Raw genomic sequence first — 18,815 nt, 5'->3', positions numbered from 1 at the left:
CCAGGGAGGCACTCGCTTACATCAGTCAGCTCCCGGGAGATTCTAAGCCAACCCCGCCCCCCCCCCCCGCCGCTGCTCCCCGATACGTCTCCCCAGCATGTGCGCGTGCACTTATTAAAATGCCTACTACGCGCCAGGCGCGGGGCAAGGCGCAGGGAGGCCGGCCGCGGAGGGAGGGAGGGAGGGAGGGCGGGCTGCGAGCTGACCGACGGGGAATCAGGGGGCGGAGCCGCGGGCGGCTCCTCGGGAAACGCGCCTCCGCGCCGTTCCGTGCCCCTCGCCCCCCGCGGGAGGCGGAGTCGCGGGGTGCCCGGGCCGGGGGCAGCGCCGGAAGAGGAAGCCTTGAACTTGGCCTTGGGGGGCCGCGGCGGCGGGCAGGTGTGCGGCGGCCGGGCGGCTATGCGGGGCCGCTGGGGCGCCCCGGGCTGACGAGGCGCGCGAGCCGCCATGGCGCTGTGCGGGCCCCTGCACCTGGCTCTGCTGGGGCTGGGGCTGGGACTGGCAGGGGCGGCCGAGACCCCGGGGAACTCCAGCTTAGGTAAGGAGCGGGCTGGGGTCGGGAGGCGGCGGCGGCGCGCGCGCGCGCGTCCTTCCAGGTGCAACTCGGACTTTAATATATACATATACATCCTTTACGCCGCGCTGAATGATGCTAAGTACATTATTTCTTGCAACAGAAGTTTATATTTTAAAACATTAAAAATGACGTAAAGGTTTCCCGGATGGTCGCCTCAGGGAGGAGAAACGGCTGAGGCCTTCCTTTCCATCCCGGGGAGCAAGCTCTGTTGCTTTCGGAAGCGCCTCTGGCCTCCGTCTCCCGCCCGGCTGCCGGTAAAGCCGGGGCAGAAGCTTGAGACTATCTGCCGTCTGCCTTCTTTTCCCGGCAGCGTTGTCAGCCAGGGCCCGGAGCAGCCGTGATTCTGGCTCTCCCGCACCTTTTCCATAACCTGGGACGCGACCTTAGCTCATTTAAGTCAGGTGCAGAAATAACGGAGTTAGGGCCCCTCGGGAATACAAAGGTAACCCCAAATGTGGAGTCTCCGGGCTGCGTCTTAGAGCGATCGTTCCAAGGAATTCGCTTTGTCTAGTTAAGAAATGTCATGAAGAGAATCGGTCTTTATAAATTGTAGTCATGTGCCTGGTGCATGGGGTCTGACAACAATTCCTGGTTTGTTTCCGTTTTTTTCCCCCATCCTATTATGTAGGATTTAGATTATCAGACTCCCTTAAACGCCATAAGTTGCTTTTGCTATTTGGGGTCTGAAGGAGTATCTTGAGTGCTAGCAAATGAAACAATCTGAATGATTTGAATTTCATAAATATCCAGCTTTTGTAAAAGCTGTGAATTGTATCACTAGGAATGCTAACTTTTTTTTTTTTCTTTTTTGCATTGCTTTGTTTAAAGAAGATGTGATGTTTATAACACAGAGTCGTTTAGAAAGATATCACAGCCCCTTTGGTGTTGTGCTTTAAAGTCTTAGAAGTATGTTCACATTAAACCTTTGATGTCCCTGAAGGATTGGCACAGCAGGTGGTAGTATTTTATCCTGTTCTTGTATACTAAAAGCCAGCTTGTTCAAGGCTAGTCGCCTGTCAAATGATGTAGATTGAGCTAGAACTTGGAACTTCTGGCTCCTCACCCAGTGTTCTTTCTCTTTTATCAGGATCAAAATATTATAAACACCCTGTCAGAGACTTAAAATAAACAACTAATCAGCAGTACTTGGCATTTTTTGTAGAAACTTGGCATTATTTTTAACCTAGAAAAACTAAATAAAAAAGCTGTGAATTAATTTTTGATGCAAGAGACTTCCAGGCTTTAAGGGAAGAGACCTGACCTCAGTCTCAAAGACCAGGCTTTAAGTCTACCTTCTGACACATAATTCATTTCCGACCATAATAAATCACTTACTTTTTATTGTTCTGGGTACCTTGCTAATTAAAATCAATTCCCAGAGTTTGTGCTGATCTACATGGTAGAGGAAATTGCTTACCATATCATTTAAGTCACAGGTATTTTCTCCCCCTCTTCTCCCCCCCCCCAAAAGCTTCCAGCAAAATCAACAACCCCATGGCATTTGAGCATTGCTGAAGTTTTCTAATGTTTTCCTTCTTATCCCTTCATCTTGATTTCCTGAGTCATCTCTTCTGTTGGGCCTTTCTTGTATTTTCTTAAGAGGAAATTTTACTGTTCCCACTCTTAAGTAACCAAACTCGTTTTGACATGTCTATGTGAACTAAAGATGAATAGAGAAAATTAAGAAATACTTTAATTTAGCACAGGCACTATCAAGAGTATTATTCATCTTGTAAAACCAGAGTTTGAAGTGGAAATGCCAAATCCATAACACTTCTCTTCCCAACAGTATTATTGCTGCCTGAAGAGAGGTAGTGAAGAGAAATGAATTTGCATCTTAGAGTGGTGGGCTTGATCATAAAACTGATGGCTAGATTCTTTAGGTTAGGTATTTGAATAGTGCTTCTTTACAAAGTGCTTTATATGTATCATTTCATTGGTGCCTCAGAACTTTGTGATTGAGGTATTACAAGTTTTCATTAACCCTACTTTGAAGATGTGGAAATTCATGGAAGGCACTTAAGTAATATGTCAAGTGGGTCACAGTACCTGAACTGAAGTTTTCATGATTCTAGTATAGTGTGGCTTATAGTGGATAGGCCCATAACTGGTCAATGAATCACTGACCTATCATTAATTAAGTGTTTAACTATGTGCCAAACTTGTGTTAAGACCCAGGAATAAAAAAGGCAAGCAAAAACCAGTCAATTAATAAGCATTTATTAAGAGTTTACTATGGGCCAGGCACTATGCTAAGAACTGGATATCCAAAAAGGAAGAAGAGATAGTTCCTGCTCTCAAGTAGCTTTTAGTCTACCAGGGGAAGACAGATAAAAGAAGGCTGCATGTGGTGCTGTGAGGAGGAAATACAGGTCTAGAAGTATGGTGGGGTAGTCTGTCAGAGAAGTTCCAAACTAGTGCAGCAGGTGGGAAATGAGATATTGAAGTTGGAGGGTGGAGTTCATGGCCATAATTCAGTGGGGAATCAAGACTAATGAGATCTTAGAAGAGTTTGGTCCAATAAAGAGCTTTCTGGGAAGTAGTTTGGTAATAATTCCTTCTATTGATCTTATTTTCTTTCTCTTGTATGAGGATAATAGTAATTCTCATTCACCTTGTACTTTGATATAGATGCTAAGTAGCAATGAAATATGCCTGTTGTAAGGATCTACGTTTGCCTTCTTTTGTCTGTTTCTAGTTAGATTTTTATAACTCTAGATTTTGAATCTCCAAGCTTTCAGTTCTCACACTGAACATTTATATCTTGTATTAAGAATATTTCTGTTGAGGTTTTTATTTTGCATAAGTCGATGTCCTTATTTCTCAGAGTGATAGTATGAAAATGACTGCAGCAGCCTCATACAGTGGAAAGAATAGTGGGTTTGGAATCAAAGGATCTAACTTCAGTTCTTGGTAAAACCACTTGTCAGCTCTGTGACCTCATTGAACAAGTCATGGGTGCTCTTTGGGAATCAGTTTTCTCATGTGTAAAATGGAGGGGTTGGGGTAGTTGGTCTCCAAGCTTCAAATCCAATTCCAAATCTAAGATCCTTTGATGCTGTAAGTACAGAGGTAAGACATATAGATTCTAACCCATCCACATGCTTTTTCATTCTGTATAACCCTTGTCCACACGGTCCAATGAAAGTATTCATAGAGGGTCTGTCTAATGTGACTTATGTCAGGACATTGGCGGGAGTTCCACAGGATAGGGGGTTGCAGTCTGTATATCTTCTCAGTGAGGGCTAAGCTCAGATTCTGAACTATATTTGAGCACAATTGAAAAATTGTTTCTTTTCCATGGCAGAGTCATCTCCTCCTAACTCCTATTGGGCAATGAACTCAGAAGCTCAATAGAGTTTAGAGTTGCATCTTACTGCATTCCTGTGCATTGTACATTTTAAAAATTTTATTAGATTTGTGATTTCTTTGGCATGAAGATGTCCCAGTCAGGAAATTGTCTATCAAGGCACCCTTATTCTTGCTTTGTATGTTATACTCATAAAGAATTCTCTAGGAGAATGAGTTCTTCCTATATAGCCAGCTCTATTTACTACTCATGCTGACCCTTGTCTTGAATGTATTACTTGCTTAATAAATATTTGTTTCAGTGTTTTTCATTCACGTGCTTCTGTTTTCCTGGTAGTTATGTCCTTTTCCCTTCTCTGCAGACCTATTGTTGACAGAAGAGGGCCTGGGAAAATACCTGGTACCAAAGAAAATGTGTCCCCAAGATCTTAGTGCAATTTTAAATTAGTAAATCTTAGAACTGCAGTGCTTTTTTTAAAAGACACCCTAAATAGGAAAAGAGGGCAGTTTTAAGTTTTTAGTAATTTAGGTTTGCATTAAAACTTTTGGGATACTTTGTATATCTTGTTTATCATCTATATTAGATGGTATATTAGCATCTAATGTAAGCATTTTCTGAGTGTTAATCAAAAGCAATTGAATCACAAAGAAGGCAAAATACATAGCCTTTCTTTTGTAGAGGTAGGTGACTGTGGGTGTGGAATATGGTATATTCTATAAAAATCAATTGATGTATAGAGTTGATTTTGTTGAGCTCCTTTTTTTTTTTTGGTAAATGGTATTTTTTCAATTACATGTAAGGATAGTTTTCAACATTAATTTTTTATAAAATTTTGAGTTTCACATTTTTTCACCTTCCCTTTCTTCCATCTCTCCTCCCCCAAATGGCAAGCAACCTGATATAAGTTGTACATTTGCAATCATATAAACACATCTCCACATTAGTCATGCATGTTATAAAAGAAGACAAAGAACAAAAGGGAAAAAAACCCCAAAAAACAAAAACAAAAGAATGAAATGTTTCCATCTGCATTCAGACTCCATATTTCTTTCTCTGGATGTGGACAGCATTTTCTGTCATGAATCTTTTGGAATCGTGTTGGATCATTGTATTGCTTGTATAGCTTAGAAGAGCTAAGTCAGTCATAATGTTGTTGTTATATATAATGCTTTCTCAGTTCTGCTCATTTCTCTCAGCATCAGTTAATGTAAGACCAGGTTTTTTCTGAAATTCACCTGCTTATCATTTCTTATAGCACAATAGTATTCCATTACATTAATATACTACATATAACTTGTTCAGCTATTTCCTACTTGATGACCATAAACATATAGTTTTTTGTTGTCACAAAAAGGGCTGCTATAAATATTTTTGTACCTGCTTCTCCTTTCCCCCTCTTTTATAATCTCTTTGGGATACAAACGTAGTAGTAGTATTGCTGGATCAAAGGGTATACACAGTTTGATTGCTGTTTGGGCATAGTTCTTAATTGTTCTCTGGAATGCATAATATATCAACAATACATTAGTGTCCCAATTTTCCCACATCTTCTCCAACATAAATTTGTTATTTTCCTTTTCTATCATAGTAGCCATTCTCACAGGTGTAAGTGAGCTGGTTCCTCAGAGTTGTTTTAATTTGATTTTGCTGAGATTTTTTTTCAACTGAAATGTTCTTTGTGAAAAGAGATAGCTCAGGTCCCCTGCATAGAAGATTTGTGTTTTCTACCTACCTCTCCATAATTTTGGAAAATGAAAGTGATGTAAAAACAAATATTAATAAAAATTAAAAAAGAAAAAATGTCAAAGATAGGGAAGCTTTGTTGGAGTTAAAGACCTGGGTCAGAATCTTGGCCCTGAGACACTTATTTTTTTCTTTAAAAAATGTTTTAGCATTTTATCCCCCCAATTACATATAAAAATAATCTTTTAACATTCATTCATTCACTCATTCATTTTTCTGAGGCAATTGGGGTTAAGTGACTTGCCCAGGGTCCCACAGCTAGGAAGTGTTAAGTGTCTGAGACCAGATTTGAAATCAGTCTTCCTGACTTCAGGACTGATGCTCTATCCATTGTGCCACCTAGCTGCCCTCTATTAACATTTATTTAAAATTTTTTGACTATGTGACCCTGAGTAAGTCACTTAACTCAATTGCCTCAGCAAAAAAAAAAAAAAAAAGAGTTCCATATTCTCCCCCTTCCATTCCCTCCCACCCCCAGAGATTTGATATTGCATTTTGCAATACTTATTACTAAGTGATCATGGACAAGTTACTTAAACTCTTTGGACCTCAGTTTTCTTATGTACTGGCCAAATGTGGACGGTAATACTCCTGATCAAGGCCAAACTAGATTAAATTATACTTCCTATCTGATTTTATAGCAAAGCATAAACACCTGTGTTTTTCTACTTCACTATGTGGCCTGAAGGGATCCTTACATGTGATTTCATAGCCCCTATTTCTCTTTGAGTTTGACCCATAGGTCTAGATCAGAACATCTTAAATTTTTTCCACTCTTGACCTCTTTTCACTGGAGAAATTTTTATTTGACTCCATCTTGAATCTGAGCCAAGGTGTTTCTGGCAGTGTTCATGCACATGTAGTGCAAAGTGCTTATGTTCGGAACTTTAAGCACCAAGGCTGCAATGAAGTCAATGCCAGAAACTTCTCGGATTCATTACACATTTGATTTTGAGTTAATTTTTTGTTGTTGCATTCAGAAACCTTTGACTGTTGCCAAAATTTTCACAACCTCTACTTTTAGTTACCCAACCTCATTTGGAATCTTGACCTATAGTTTAAGAAGTTTTGGTCTAGATGACCTCAAAGTTTCTCTTACCTCTAAATCTCCATAGCCTGTCCCTGCCAATGAATGTTCTTTATTTTATTATGCACTTATCAGTAATTTATCTAGAATATGATATACAGTACATTCTGAAAGCAAGGACTGGAGTTCTTTTAAACTGATTAAAAAACATGTTGCTTTAAAGAGATCAGCAGATTATGAACTGATTAAGATTGGGGCCAAAGGGGAAAATGAGTAGCCGTGTAGGGATATGATGTGCAAGGGAAGCAAATATTATGTGGTTTTTTGTTTGTTTTTTAATCTTTGATGACGTTTTATTTTTTATTTCGTTAATAAGTTTTTTATTTTCAAAATACATGCAAAGACAGTGTTCAACATTAATCCTTGTAAAACCTTGTGTTTCAAAATTTTTCCCTTCATTTTCCCCACTCCTTGCTGTAGACAGCAAGTAATCCAATATACTTTTTCTTTTTTTTTAAAGATTTTTATTTTCAAAACATATGCATAAATAATTTTCAATATTCACTCTTGCAAAACCTTGTATTCCAAATTTTTTCCCTCCTTTCCTCCCACCCCCTTCCCTAGATGGCAAGTATGTTGTAGTTCTATACATATTTCCACATATATCATGCTGCACAAGAAAAATTAGAAGAAAAAAAATGAGAAAGAAGAAAAAAGCAAGCAAGCAAAAACAAAAAAGGTGAAAATACTGTGATGTGATTCCCACTCAGTTCCCATAGACCTCTCTCTGGGTATAGATGGCTCTTCATCACAAGATCATTGGAACTGGCCTGAGTCATCTCATTCTTGAAAAGAGACACAACCATCAGAATTGATTGTGGTATAATCTTGTTGTTGCTGTGTACAATGATCTCCTGGTTCTGCTCACTTCACTTAGCATCAGTTTCTATAACTTTCTCCAAGCCTCCCTGAAATCATCCTGCTGAACATTTCTTACAGAACAATAATATTCCATAATATTCATATACCATGACTTATTCAGCCATTCTCCAACTGATGGGCATTCATTCAGTTTCTAGTTCCTTGCCACTACAAAAAGGGCTGCCACAAACATTTTTGCCCAGTATTATGTGTTTTTTTGTTTTTGTTTTTTAAAGCTGCAGCAGGAAAATTCTACTGTTCTTGGCATACAAGTGTTTATTTTGTGAGTAGCTAAAGCTGTACATATTATGATAAAGGTTCATAGCTTCTAGAGGACAATAGTAAGGAGAAAGATTTAATTCTTAAAATTAAGGGAGAAGTAGGACATAATATTAAACCTTGAATAATCTGTACAAATACTTTAGTCTGGTTTTTGTATTTGAGGGGAGGGAAGAGAATAGACATTTATATAGTGAAATATGCAACAAAAATTTTTATTCATTTCCGTATGAATGTGTGAAAGATAACTTTTCACCCTTCCTGTTTCCAGTTTTCTTGGTGGATACATGTTAGGAGGTGAAAATTAGGACTGGGAGCAAGTGATTGCTTAGATATCTTTTTTTAAGATTAACTTTTTTGGTTACATTTTAAGTTTTGAACTGTCTCCCTCTCTCTAGTCCCACTTTTCACTAGAGAAGGCCACCATTTGACACAGGTGTGTGTGTATATGTGTGTGTGTTTATATACAAACATATATATATATATATATATATATTTATATGTGTAAACAAGCCCATACTATCCCCTTCTCTCCTCTCTTTCTCCTTCCCCCCATTTCTTTCCTCTCTCTTTCCTTCCCCCTCTCCTTCCTTTCTTCCCCCTTCTCTCTCCTTATCTCTTGCTTTCTCCTTCTCTCTCTCCTTCCCCCTTTTCCCTCCCTCCCTCCCCCTCTTCCCTTCTTTTCCCCTCCCTCTTCCCTTCTCTTCCCCTCCCTCTGTCCTCCTCCCTCTTTCTCTTTCCTTCCCCCTCTCCTTCCTTTCTTCCCCCTCCCTATTTCCTTCTTTCCCTCTCTCTCTCCTTCCCCCTTTCCTCCCTCCCTCTCTTCCCTTCTCTTCCCTTCCCTCTGTCCTTCTCCCTCTTTCTCTTTCCTTCCCCTTCCCTCTCTCCCTCCTTCCTTCTCTCTATCACAGTTGATCATCACATAATCTTGCTGTTCTGGTGTACAATGTTCTCTTGGTAGTGGTTACTTCACTCAGTATCAGTTCCTGTAAGTCTTTCCTGGCTTATCTGAAATTGGCCTGCTCATCAGTTCTTATACAACAATACTATTCCATCACCTGCATACCATAACTTACTCAGTTATTTCCCAATGATGGGCATCCATTCAATTTCCAGTTCCTTATACTCTGGGCTCCCTCCCGCTCCCAAGGAATCCAATAGCTTTGCATTTGAACATCAGTTATAGTGTCAATGGATAGAACAAAAAAAAAAATGTTACATTTGGTCCTTCTGCTAGTTAAGAACTGGAGTTCTGCAAAAAGTCATTGATAATGATGACAAAGATATTCTAAAAACAGCTCTTATATTGAGTTTTCAACCACTATAAGTCCTTTTTGGGGGCAGCTTTCCACTGCTTCAGGGTCAGCAAATGTCTTTGGAAAAAGAAGTATATCCATAGCTGTGACCATATTTTGGTGGATGTTTTAAGGGGGACTTATTTCATCAGAGGAAGAAGAAGGAATAGTGATTACAGATAACATTTTAATGTTTACAAAGCACTTATCATGTTATCTCATTTGAAATAGTAATTGGCCTGAATAAGCTATTGACCCATTTTCAGGAAGTTTTTCTGCCTATCTGAGAGATTGAGATACCAGTACCAAGAGGTTTGTAAAGGGAGGATAGAACGTTTTAGTTTTAATTTTTTTTAAATAAATTGAACCAAGAATACTGGAGTGTTTAACTGGATTGTGGGTAGGTAAGATTGTGATAAGTTTTTTTTTTGTTGTTGTTTTTTTTTAAGGAGTTTGGGGGAAGGGTGCAAGGGTTGGCCATGCAACTCCTTTTCAAAAATCTCTATCGGCTCCCTAATATCTTTTTAAATCTGGGGTTTGTGGACTGTGGAGTGCTTCCTTGAGATTCTTTAAGGGGAGTCCATGAACTTGGGTGGAAAAAAAACCACCAGTTTTTTCTCACTAACCTCTAACTGAAATTTAGTATTTTCCTTCAGTATGCATGTAGGCATCAAATACTATTTTAAGAAGGTTTTCCTAGACATCACCATCCAAATTCAATATTAATTCCAAGGACTCAATAGGATAAAGTATAAACTTTTATACAAGCTTGATATTTAAGGCTCCAACCTCCATTTCTAGTTTTCTTTACTTTGTTCTTCTTTAAGCACTCTGTATTTCTGCTAAAATAGATGTATTAACTTTTTTCTACTCCCATCTTTACATCTCCTGGTTTCAGAGGTACAGTGTAGGGAATTCAAGTTTATATCCCAGTTTTTTTTTTTTTTTTTACTGACAATTTTCCTGTCTTTGAGTCTAAATTCCTTGTTTTAATTCATAATCTTCATTAATAGTTTAAGATTATTTTTTGTTATTATTATTTTCCCTCAGAATTGAGATTTCATTGGTGTAATTCTCTGTGAAAAAACTACTTTCACCAATGCAGATCAGCAACTGTTTTGTAGTTTTTAAACCGAATTTCCCGGGGGCCCAGAGAGGTTGTGACTTGCCCAGGATGTTTGTCACACCCACACCCACACCCACAAACACCCACCCACTTCATATATGTTTCAGAGGCTGGACTCAACCTCCTAACTCTTCTTGATTTGGAGGCCATATATCCATTCTTCATCACACTACATTGTCTAGAGAATATCTAGATAACAATCAAGCTTAAGAGAATTTTTTTTTTTTAAAAAACAAGAAAAATGGGGTAGATATGGAGGGAATAAGTAAATTCTAAACAATGAGCTAGGTTTAGAAATATCTTAGCGTCTAATTAGGGTCTGATGGGATAGAAAAGAGTAGATTAGTTCTCATCATTTATTGTGAATTAGAAGAAAGAAAAATTAGCTGTGGGTGATGATTAAAAATTGAGCTTAGATGTTGAAATGAAAAGTAGCCTCTTGCTGTTGAATCAGATTCCTGTGGAGACTTGCTAGAAAACTTTTTAAGAATTATTGCTGGATCACAAGCAAGATTCAGACTGTGCTTGTTCTCAGAACTCAATTTCAAGACAATTGCTCTGTAAATACCGTTTGATCTGCCTTCAGCTTTTTTCCCTACTCCTACTCCCAAAGTCACAAGACCTAATTAAGCCTCATGAAATCTTTTTTCATATATGCTTTTAAAAATGTGTTCAGAGCTGTCAGTTTTAGTCACATTTCTACCTGCTCTGTGTTGATATCTGCCCTTGTGAAGTCTCTCTCCATGGATAGAAATTAATAGCTAAGTATCATTTCACAGGAACCAATTTTTTAAGTGTCTGCTTCCAAATTTTTTGTATTTCCATTTTTTAATTCCAATTTTAATTAAAATTAATTTAAAATGTTAGCTAAAAATTGCTTGACAAAAGCAACTACTCTATTCAGAAGCTCTATACTAAACATTGGATAGAAAATTAGAACAGTCCCTACTTACAAGAAGCTCCCATAATTATAGGGAAGATGACATTTGGGAGAGTTCAGGTGTCAGGCAGATGGAAAGGTCCCATGGTCCTTAGAGGGAAGCAACAAAAGAGATGTGATGCTTCTTCTTTTTTTTTTTTTTTTTTTTTTTAACTGTCATTTCCACTTTTAAAACCATATCAGTTTATGATATTGAACCATTTAATAGCACCAGGACTTGGGTAGCAAATTTTCTGGGTCTTTATGTATGACATACCATCAAAAGCACAGATAGTTTGAGGATTGTGAAATGTGCAGTTACTTTTAACTTGGTTTTGCTCTGTGTTGAGAGCCCTGCAGGAACTGATAACTTGCTAGAGTAATTTCCAGGAAAAGCAAAGCAACACAAGTCAAGAATTATGGGTATACAAAAGTAAAATTCATTGAGTGACTTTTCTTATCCATACATCTTCAATCCTTCCCAGCTTGGGCTGTAGCTTCCCAAAAGTGTAGTCATTATGCGGGAAGCGTTTTGGCTGGCTCTTGGTATTTAAGGCAAATGAGGCTCCCCTGCCCCTTTTTAGGTTCACATTCAGGAAATCAGTAAATAGAAGGAAGTGGCCTATAGATCCCAACCACCAGACTGAAATGCTTCCTGAGAAGTTAGCTGAAGGAATTTTTTTTTTCTTAAAGACCTTTTATCTATTCAACTCATTACCTCCTATCTTGTTGACAAAACACTCTGCCTTGGTTTCAGTTTAACCTGTGGGGACAAAATCTCAATTAAATGACAAGGCATCTCCTGAAATGAGTCCTCTCCACACATATGTGCAAAGTCAATCTGAGTCTGGAGAGAATCAATTCTGCTTCCTAGAAACTGGGAATATTTTCAGTTTATGCTTACTATTTTTTATTTGGCTTTTTTATTCTTACTGACCATTCCATATTCTGTGAACTCTGTTTACCATAAGCATAGTTTTGATTAAAAATTAAAAAAAATTTTTTCCTGATTCTAAAAAGGTAAAATGTGGTACCAGTCATATGACATTGTTTCCCATCTTTGTCTTGGCAAGACTGGAATGCACTCTTTTGTCACCCCTTTCTATAAGAAGTCATAGTTTCCCACAAAATTTGGCTCAAAAGCCATCCCCTTTTATATTAAGCCTGTGCTAATTCTCACCTACATCGTCTGCTTTAACCCTTAAAAATTACTTTATTCGTGAAATACATGCTTCGATAGCCTCCCTTGAGTATTAAATCTCTCTGTGTGTAGTCACCCTTTGTATAAGCTCTTTGAAATCAGGGACCGTTTAGGATCCTAGATCCAGAGCTAGCAGGGACCTCAGAGAACTCTGAGTCAGCCTTTTCCTTTTATAGTTAAGGAAATCGATATATTTGTGTGCAAGTTAAGGGACTTGTCCTAGGTGACAAAGATAGTGGGATTTTTTTGTCTTTTTATATAAAGTAACTGCCTTATAGCAGACAGCAAGTGCTGGTTAATTGATTCCAGTATCTATTCTAAAAATTGAATTGGTAATCTCTTACAAATGTGCTTCCATTCCAAACTTTGGTATTTCTATTGCTGATTGGATTATCTTCCCAGTCCCCTGTGGCTTTATCTTCCTTTGTCCTCACAGCCTATGCTAGGGAGGCCCATTACCCTTAGTGTGGACTACCGTAATAGCCTTCTAATGTGTCACTCTACTTTCTTCAGTCCATTCCCATTAATTTTTTTTACAGCATTTAAAAAATTATAGTAGCTTTTTATTTTTCAAAATACATGCAAAGATAGTTTTCAACATTCACCCTTACAAAACCTTGTGTTCTAATTTTTTCCCTCTCTTCCCCCCATCTTCTCCCCCAGATGGCAAGTGATCCAATATATGTTAAATGTGTGCAATTCTTCTGTACATATTTCCACAAATATTATGCTGTACAAGAAAAATCAGATCAAAAAGGAAAAAAATGAGAAAGAAAACAAAATGCAAGAAAACAACAACAAAAAGTGAAAATGCTGTGTTATAATCCACACTCAGTTCCCACAGTCCTCTCTCTGGGTACAGATGGCTTTCTTTATCATAAGACCACTGGAATTGGCCTGAATCACTTCATTGTTGTCTAATCCATCACAGTTGATCTTCACATAATCTTCTTGTTGCTGTGTACAATATTCTCTTGGTTCTACTCATTTCACTTAGCATCAGTTCATGTAAGTCTCTCCAAGTCTCTCTGAAATCTGATTGTTTCTTACAGAACAATAATGTTCCATAATATTCATATACTATAACTTATTCAGTCATTCTCCATCCACTTAGTTTCCAGTTTCTTTCCAGTACAAAAAGGGCTGCTACAAACATTTTTGCACATGTGGGTTCTTTTCCCCATTCCCATTTTTCTAAGGCACTGGTCAATCTCTGTCCCCTCCCTGCTTAAAGGGTCCTTGTTGTCCCAAAGATGGATTAAAAACTCAGCCTGCCATTCATGGTATTTTGCCAGCTGGCTACAACCTGCCTTTCATCTGAATTTCATGTTATGTCTCTCCTGACTAGCAATGGTACTACAAGTTGTTCACCCTTCACCATGGTGGTCTCACTCAAGGCCTATGGTCTAGTAGTTCCTTTGTAATTTACTCACCACTTTCTCCTCCCTTTCTAGTATATCCATGCTCTGACTTTCCATGCAGAGGAATTGGGCCAGGATTTCTCATCCCACCTAAACTAGTGAAGGGCTCACAGGAACCCAGAACACAGCCCAGGCCCATCATCTAGTCTCACATACATTCACACCATATTCCTGATTACTTGCTGGGCCCACCGACTCTAGCCTTAATTCTTACTAAATTACTAACCCATGACTTACTCAATTCACCTCATTTGAATATTTCTCCTCTCTTCCCTTATTCACCCAACTCCCTATGTATCCTTTGTAGTTCTATGTCTATCTCCTTATTACTTACTTTAGGTGTTAGGGAACAGGAAAGAAGTGAAACAAAAAGGATCCCTGTGGTATATCTTGGACCTGTTTTCTAAGGGGTCAGAGTATGGTTTCAGAAGAAACCCAAAAAGAAAGAAAAGAGTTACCTTGTTTTCTTTCAACCTTCCTTCCTTCTAACTTGGTTTTTTAAAAAATATTTTCAATTATAACTATTCATTATATTCCTAGAATAAAGCTATTTTTGCTTATTCTATGAAATTTGAATTTGTAGTAATAATATGTTTTCATCCTTGTAGATGTCAGAAAATAGTCTTTGGGGAAATTGAAATAGGCAAAGTATTTTGAAATGTGTATTTTATAGTTATAAAATGATTTAGGATTCAAAAATGTTGTATATAATTGTGCTTTACATATTTAGAGAGTTAAAGGCATACAAAAAGTCAGGAAAACATTTTTCCTTCTTACTTGTCCCTTTAAAAACAAACCTTTTTTCCTCAGAAAGGTAGAGGACAAGAAGTGAATTTTTGAAAACTAGTATTTAATGAATAGACATTGACATTTCACTGCATAAATATGATATACTCTGTGTTTTGTCCAGTAAAGGCAGGAAGAGGAGAAGGAAAGATAGATCATAGTAGGAAAAAGGGGATTAGAAATTGAAGTGAGGGAGATATGGAGGTTCTACAAAGGCCAAAATTACTTATGGTAGGTATGCTTTTTTGACCAGATTTCAGGGTCCAGTGACTTTGAAACAGAGGAATAATGTTAGAGAATTATCTAGAGGTAGAAGACTTGGCTTCCAAGGTAAATATATGTATAGGTAGTGATATGGTGAATATATATATGGATAATAATATGCCTATGACCATGCTTTTGTTGTTAGAAGTACAAAAGCAATAATTTAAAAAAAATCTTCTCATTTCAGGTCTTCTTGAATTTTCTTTGGGGAAATTTAGACACTTTGTGCTCAACAAGCCCTTTCCAGAAGAAGCTGTATTGCGTTATATCTCAAGCAATGTCACATTTATCATCTTCCAAGTACATTCTCAGTACAAGAACGTAACAGTCTCTTTCAATAAGGTCAGGATATGAGTAGTTCCTCCAGTTTCAATTAATTTCTGTCTTTAGATCTGTTAGAAAACATGTTGTGTATACTAATAGAACTAAATCTTTCTTCTAAATGATGGGTTCTTTTAAAATTTTGGATTATTATTATTTTTTTGCTTAGACAATTGGGATTAAGTGACCTGCCCAGGGTCACACAGCTAGGAAGTGTTAAGTGTCTGAGGCCAGATTTGAACTCAGGTTGCCATCTAGCTGTCCCTGGATTATTATTTTTAAAATCAAGATTGAGCCATAGTGAGTAATGTATTTAAATTTGATTATTCATTAGATAATCAATTGGATTATTCTTAAGAATAGTGACTTGTTTGCCTGTTCTGTATCACCAATACTTAGCATCTGGTATATAGTAGATGCTTAATGATTGATTAATTGATTGGTATTAATGGAAGCAGGTTCTGCCTTAGAAAATATTCATTAGGGAAATATGTTATTTAAAAGATAATTGCCTTTCGGATTTCAGTTTTCTTTTTGACGTGGTCTTGCCTCATACATCTGATATTGGCCTTTGCTGAGACCTGTTTCATAAGGTCTTCATTTGTTATCTAAGCACTAATTTGTTGAAAAGTGCCATGGTTGTGTCCGTTGTGGGGAATGTCCAATAAGAGTGGAGCATATTTGTGGTCACCTTTGCCTAATTCAGTATGCCTGTGGTTGTGCTGCTGCTGCTGTATGGTGATTATTTTTTCCCCTTTCATTTCCAGAATCCTCCTTCAGGTGCTTCGGGGACAGGTGTGGACAAAGGCCTAGTTTCCACTCTTAGACCAGAACAGAGTATTTGTACTTGGTACTTGGAATCTTCCGATGCTGATAATGTCTGGAGTGTGGCTGTTCCACTTTCTTATTCAGAAAAAGGTAACTTTTGATTTGAGCCACACAATCTCCTCACAAGTCTAAAGTTAGTGCCTTTAACCTGAAGGTGACTCCCTTAGTTCACTTGTCTATAATTTCCTATGGGTAATATTCATTGAAGAGAGATCTATTACTTATTAGCCTTGTTAGATTTAATGAATGATCCCCAGTTTTAACCCAGATTTTAACTAACCTGGTTGGTGAGCAGTCAACTCTTCATTTTTGTTCTTGTCTTGGAAATTGAAAATTAAGGAACATACCTTTGTCCCTTGTCCATCATAGAAATCTTTTTTCTACTTTGAAATGAGTTTCTTAATCTTCCCCTTTGCCGCCCCCCCCCCCCCCATGCCCTTCCCCTTTTATACGTTTTTCTCAGTGGCTAGTACAGCATATAACTGAGATCTGAAGGACTGCCCTTCAGAGAGGGGACTATTGGGCTGTAAAAAGTTGTAAGCTTTGCTTGTCTGCACTTGGACATGGCTGGAAGATTTGATCTCTAATAATTTAATTGTTTATTTTACTTCCAGATCCTATCCCTGGAGGCTGTAATCTGGAGTTTGATTTAAATGTGGATCCTAACATTTACTTAGAATATAATATATATGAAACAGTTATCAAATTTGCCCCAGCAAATCTAGGATATTCCAGGTATGTGTAACTCTTCAAGTTGCTTTTAGATTAAAATAGCTACATTGTAAAACTAGTGGGTAAAGTGAAGTTCTTAGAGTCAGGAAGATCTGAGTGTGAATTCTTCCTCAGACACTTAGCTTTGTGACCTGGGAATCACAACCTCTCTGTGCCTCAGTTTCCTGATAGGTAAAATGGAAGTGATAATCCCAACTTCCTCACAGAATTGTTTGTTATTGCTGTTGAGTTATTTTTTCAATTGTGTCTGACTCTTTGTGCTCCATTTGGAGTTTTCTTGGCAAAAATACTGGAGTGGTTTGCCATTTCCTTCTATAGCTCATTTTATAGTTGAACAAACTGAGACAAACTTGGTGAAATGATTTGGGGCATATGCTAGACACTTACCCGAGGCCAGAATTTTGCAAGATTAAATATGTAAAACACATTGCAAACCTTAAAGTGCTCTAAATGAGAACTATTATTATTATCATAGTTAAGGCATAAAGAAAGGGGGTATGCTCAAACTCTGTTTGAATTTTATACATTTAGTTAACAAGTATTCCCTCAATTAATACATATATATATATATATATATATATACACATAATTATAATTATATATATAATAACTGACTTCTGGGCTGATACTCTATCCACTGCACCACCCAGATGCCCCTTATTAACATATATACTTGTGTGGAGGATAGATTGAAATTAGGAGAACCTTGAATAAGGGAGACCAATTAGAAGAGTGCTGCAATAGTTCAGACAAGGGGTGTCTTCCTATTTTTTTTTGATTTCTAAATATTTTTCATTTTTATGATACAATAATTTTGTTATTGTATATAATTTATCCGTACTCTGATTTTTGGACAAGAAGTTTATTTTCATCTTAATGTTATTTTTCTATAGTGAACATTAACAGGAACCAAGTTTCATTTAAATCTCATGAATTATGAGTAATCAAATTTGAAGCTGCTTTACTAGAGTATGAAGAAAATTACTTATTCTTTTAAAAATTGTTTTTGTTTGTACTATTCCAGGCAGACACACAAATGTACTTTCCCCTAAATAGTTAAGTAGGCAAGTAGATGGCATAGTGGATAAAATGCTAGGCCTGGAGTCAGGAAGACTCATCTTCCTATGTTCAAATTTGGGCTCAGACAGGATGTGTGACTCCGAGCAAATCACTTAATGCTGCTTACCTCAGTTTCCTCATCTGTTCAAATGAGTCAGAGAAGGAAATGGCAAAGCACTCCAGTATCTTTCCAAACCCCAAATGGGGTTCCTGAGAGTCAGATACAAATGAAACAACTAAATAACAACAAAAAACAGCTAAATAAAACAACATGTAAGTGATTCCAACTGCTGGTGCATTTATTACCTGTTATGTACCAGATCTGTGCTTAATGGTGATGATACCAAGACAAAATGTAGTTATACTCTTGAAATTTATTTGTATTTTTAAAAATTCTTAGCATTCATTATTCTTATGATTCAATAATTCATTATACACCATAATGTATTCAACTCCTAGTTTTCGAGTTCATTGTTCTCGACTTTTTGTTGATAGGATATAGTGCTGTTATGAATATTTTTGTACAGGTAGGGTTTTCCTTATTGTTAGTCAATTTATATTAGCCTAGTTATTCTTGCAGCATTTGGTGGCTGGGCCTGGAGTCACAAAAGCTTGAGTTTAAATGCTGCTTCGGATAATGACTAGCCAAGTGACTCTGGCCAAGTGGACTGGAGAAGGAAATGACAAAGCACTCTGATATCCTTGCCAAGCAACCCCCATGTACAGTATTAGTGTGATATGAATCATGAGTTCATGAAGAGTAGGATTTGACTCTGCAGCAGAAACAACCCTTATGTCTGGTAAATGCCCCCAAACAAAACTAGATCTACCCCAAGACCTTCTAGTATACTTAGTAAAATCAACAAGAGAAATGAAGGAGGATCTGGCTTAAATAAAATAATTGCTTTTCAAAAACCACTGGAAGAAAGGTGGAAAGATACTGACATGAATGGCTTATCTACATCAGTAGATTCTTTGAGGAATTGAATAGCCTAGATGGAAAAAC

General features: G+C 37.7%; 1 protein-coding gene across 1 annotated transcript in view; it reads left to right on the top strand.

The window, feature by feature from the left end:
* Window positions 1-308: 308 nt before the first annotated feature.
* The window catches only part of TM7SF3 (transmembrane 7 superfamily member 3), a 35,732-nt gene continuing 17,225 nt past the window's right edge, over window positions 309-18,815 (top strand). The window contains exons 1-4 of the mRNA XM_031938494.1: window positions 309-538; window positions 15,057-15,211; window positions 15,958-16,108; window positions 16,633-16,753. Of these exons, the coding sequence (XP_031794354.1) occupies window positions 448-538; window positions 15,057-15,211; window positions 15,958-16,108; window positions 16,633-16,753 (518 nt within the window). The 5' untranslated portion in view covers window positions 309-447. The remainder of the gene's footprint in view (window positions 539-15,056; window positions 15,212-15,957; window positions 16,109-16,632; window positions 16,754-18,815) is intronic.

Source organism: Sarcophilus harrisii, chromosome 5 (genome assembly GCF_902635505.1).
Source record: "Sarcophilus harrisii chromosome 5, mSarHar1.11, whole genome shotgun sequence".
NCBI classification, from domain to species: Eukaryota; Metazoa; Chordata; class Mammalia; order Dasyuromorphia; family Dasyuridae; genus Sarcophilus; species Sarcophilus harrisii.
The sequence above is the reverse complement of the archived record's forward strand: the minus strand, read 5'-3'. Positions and strand labels throughout refer to the sequence as shown.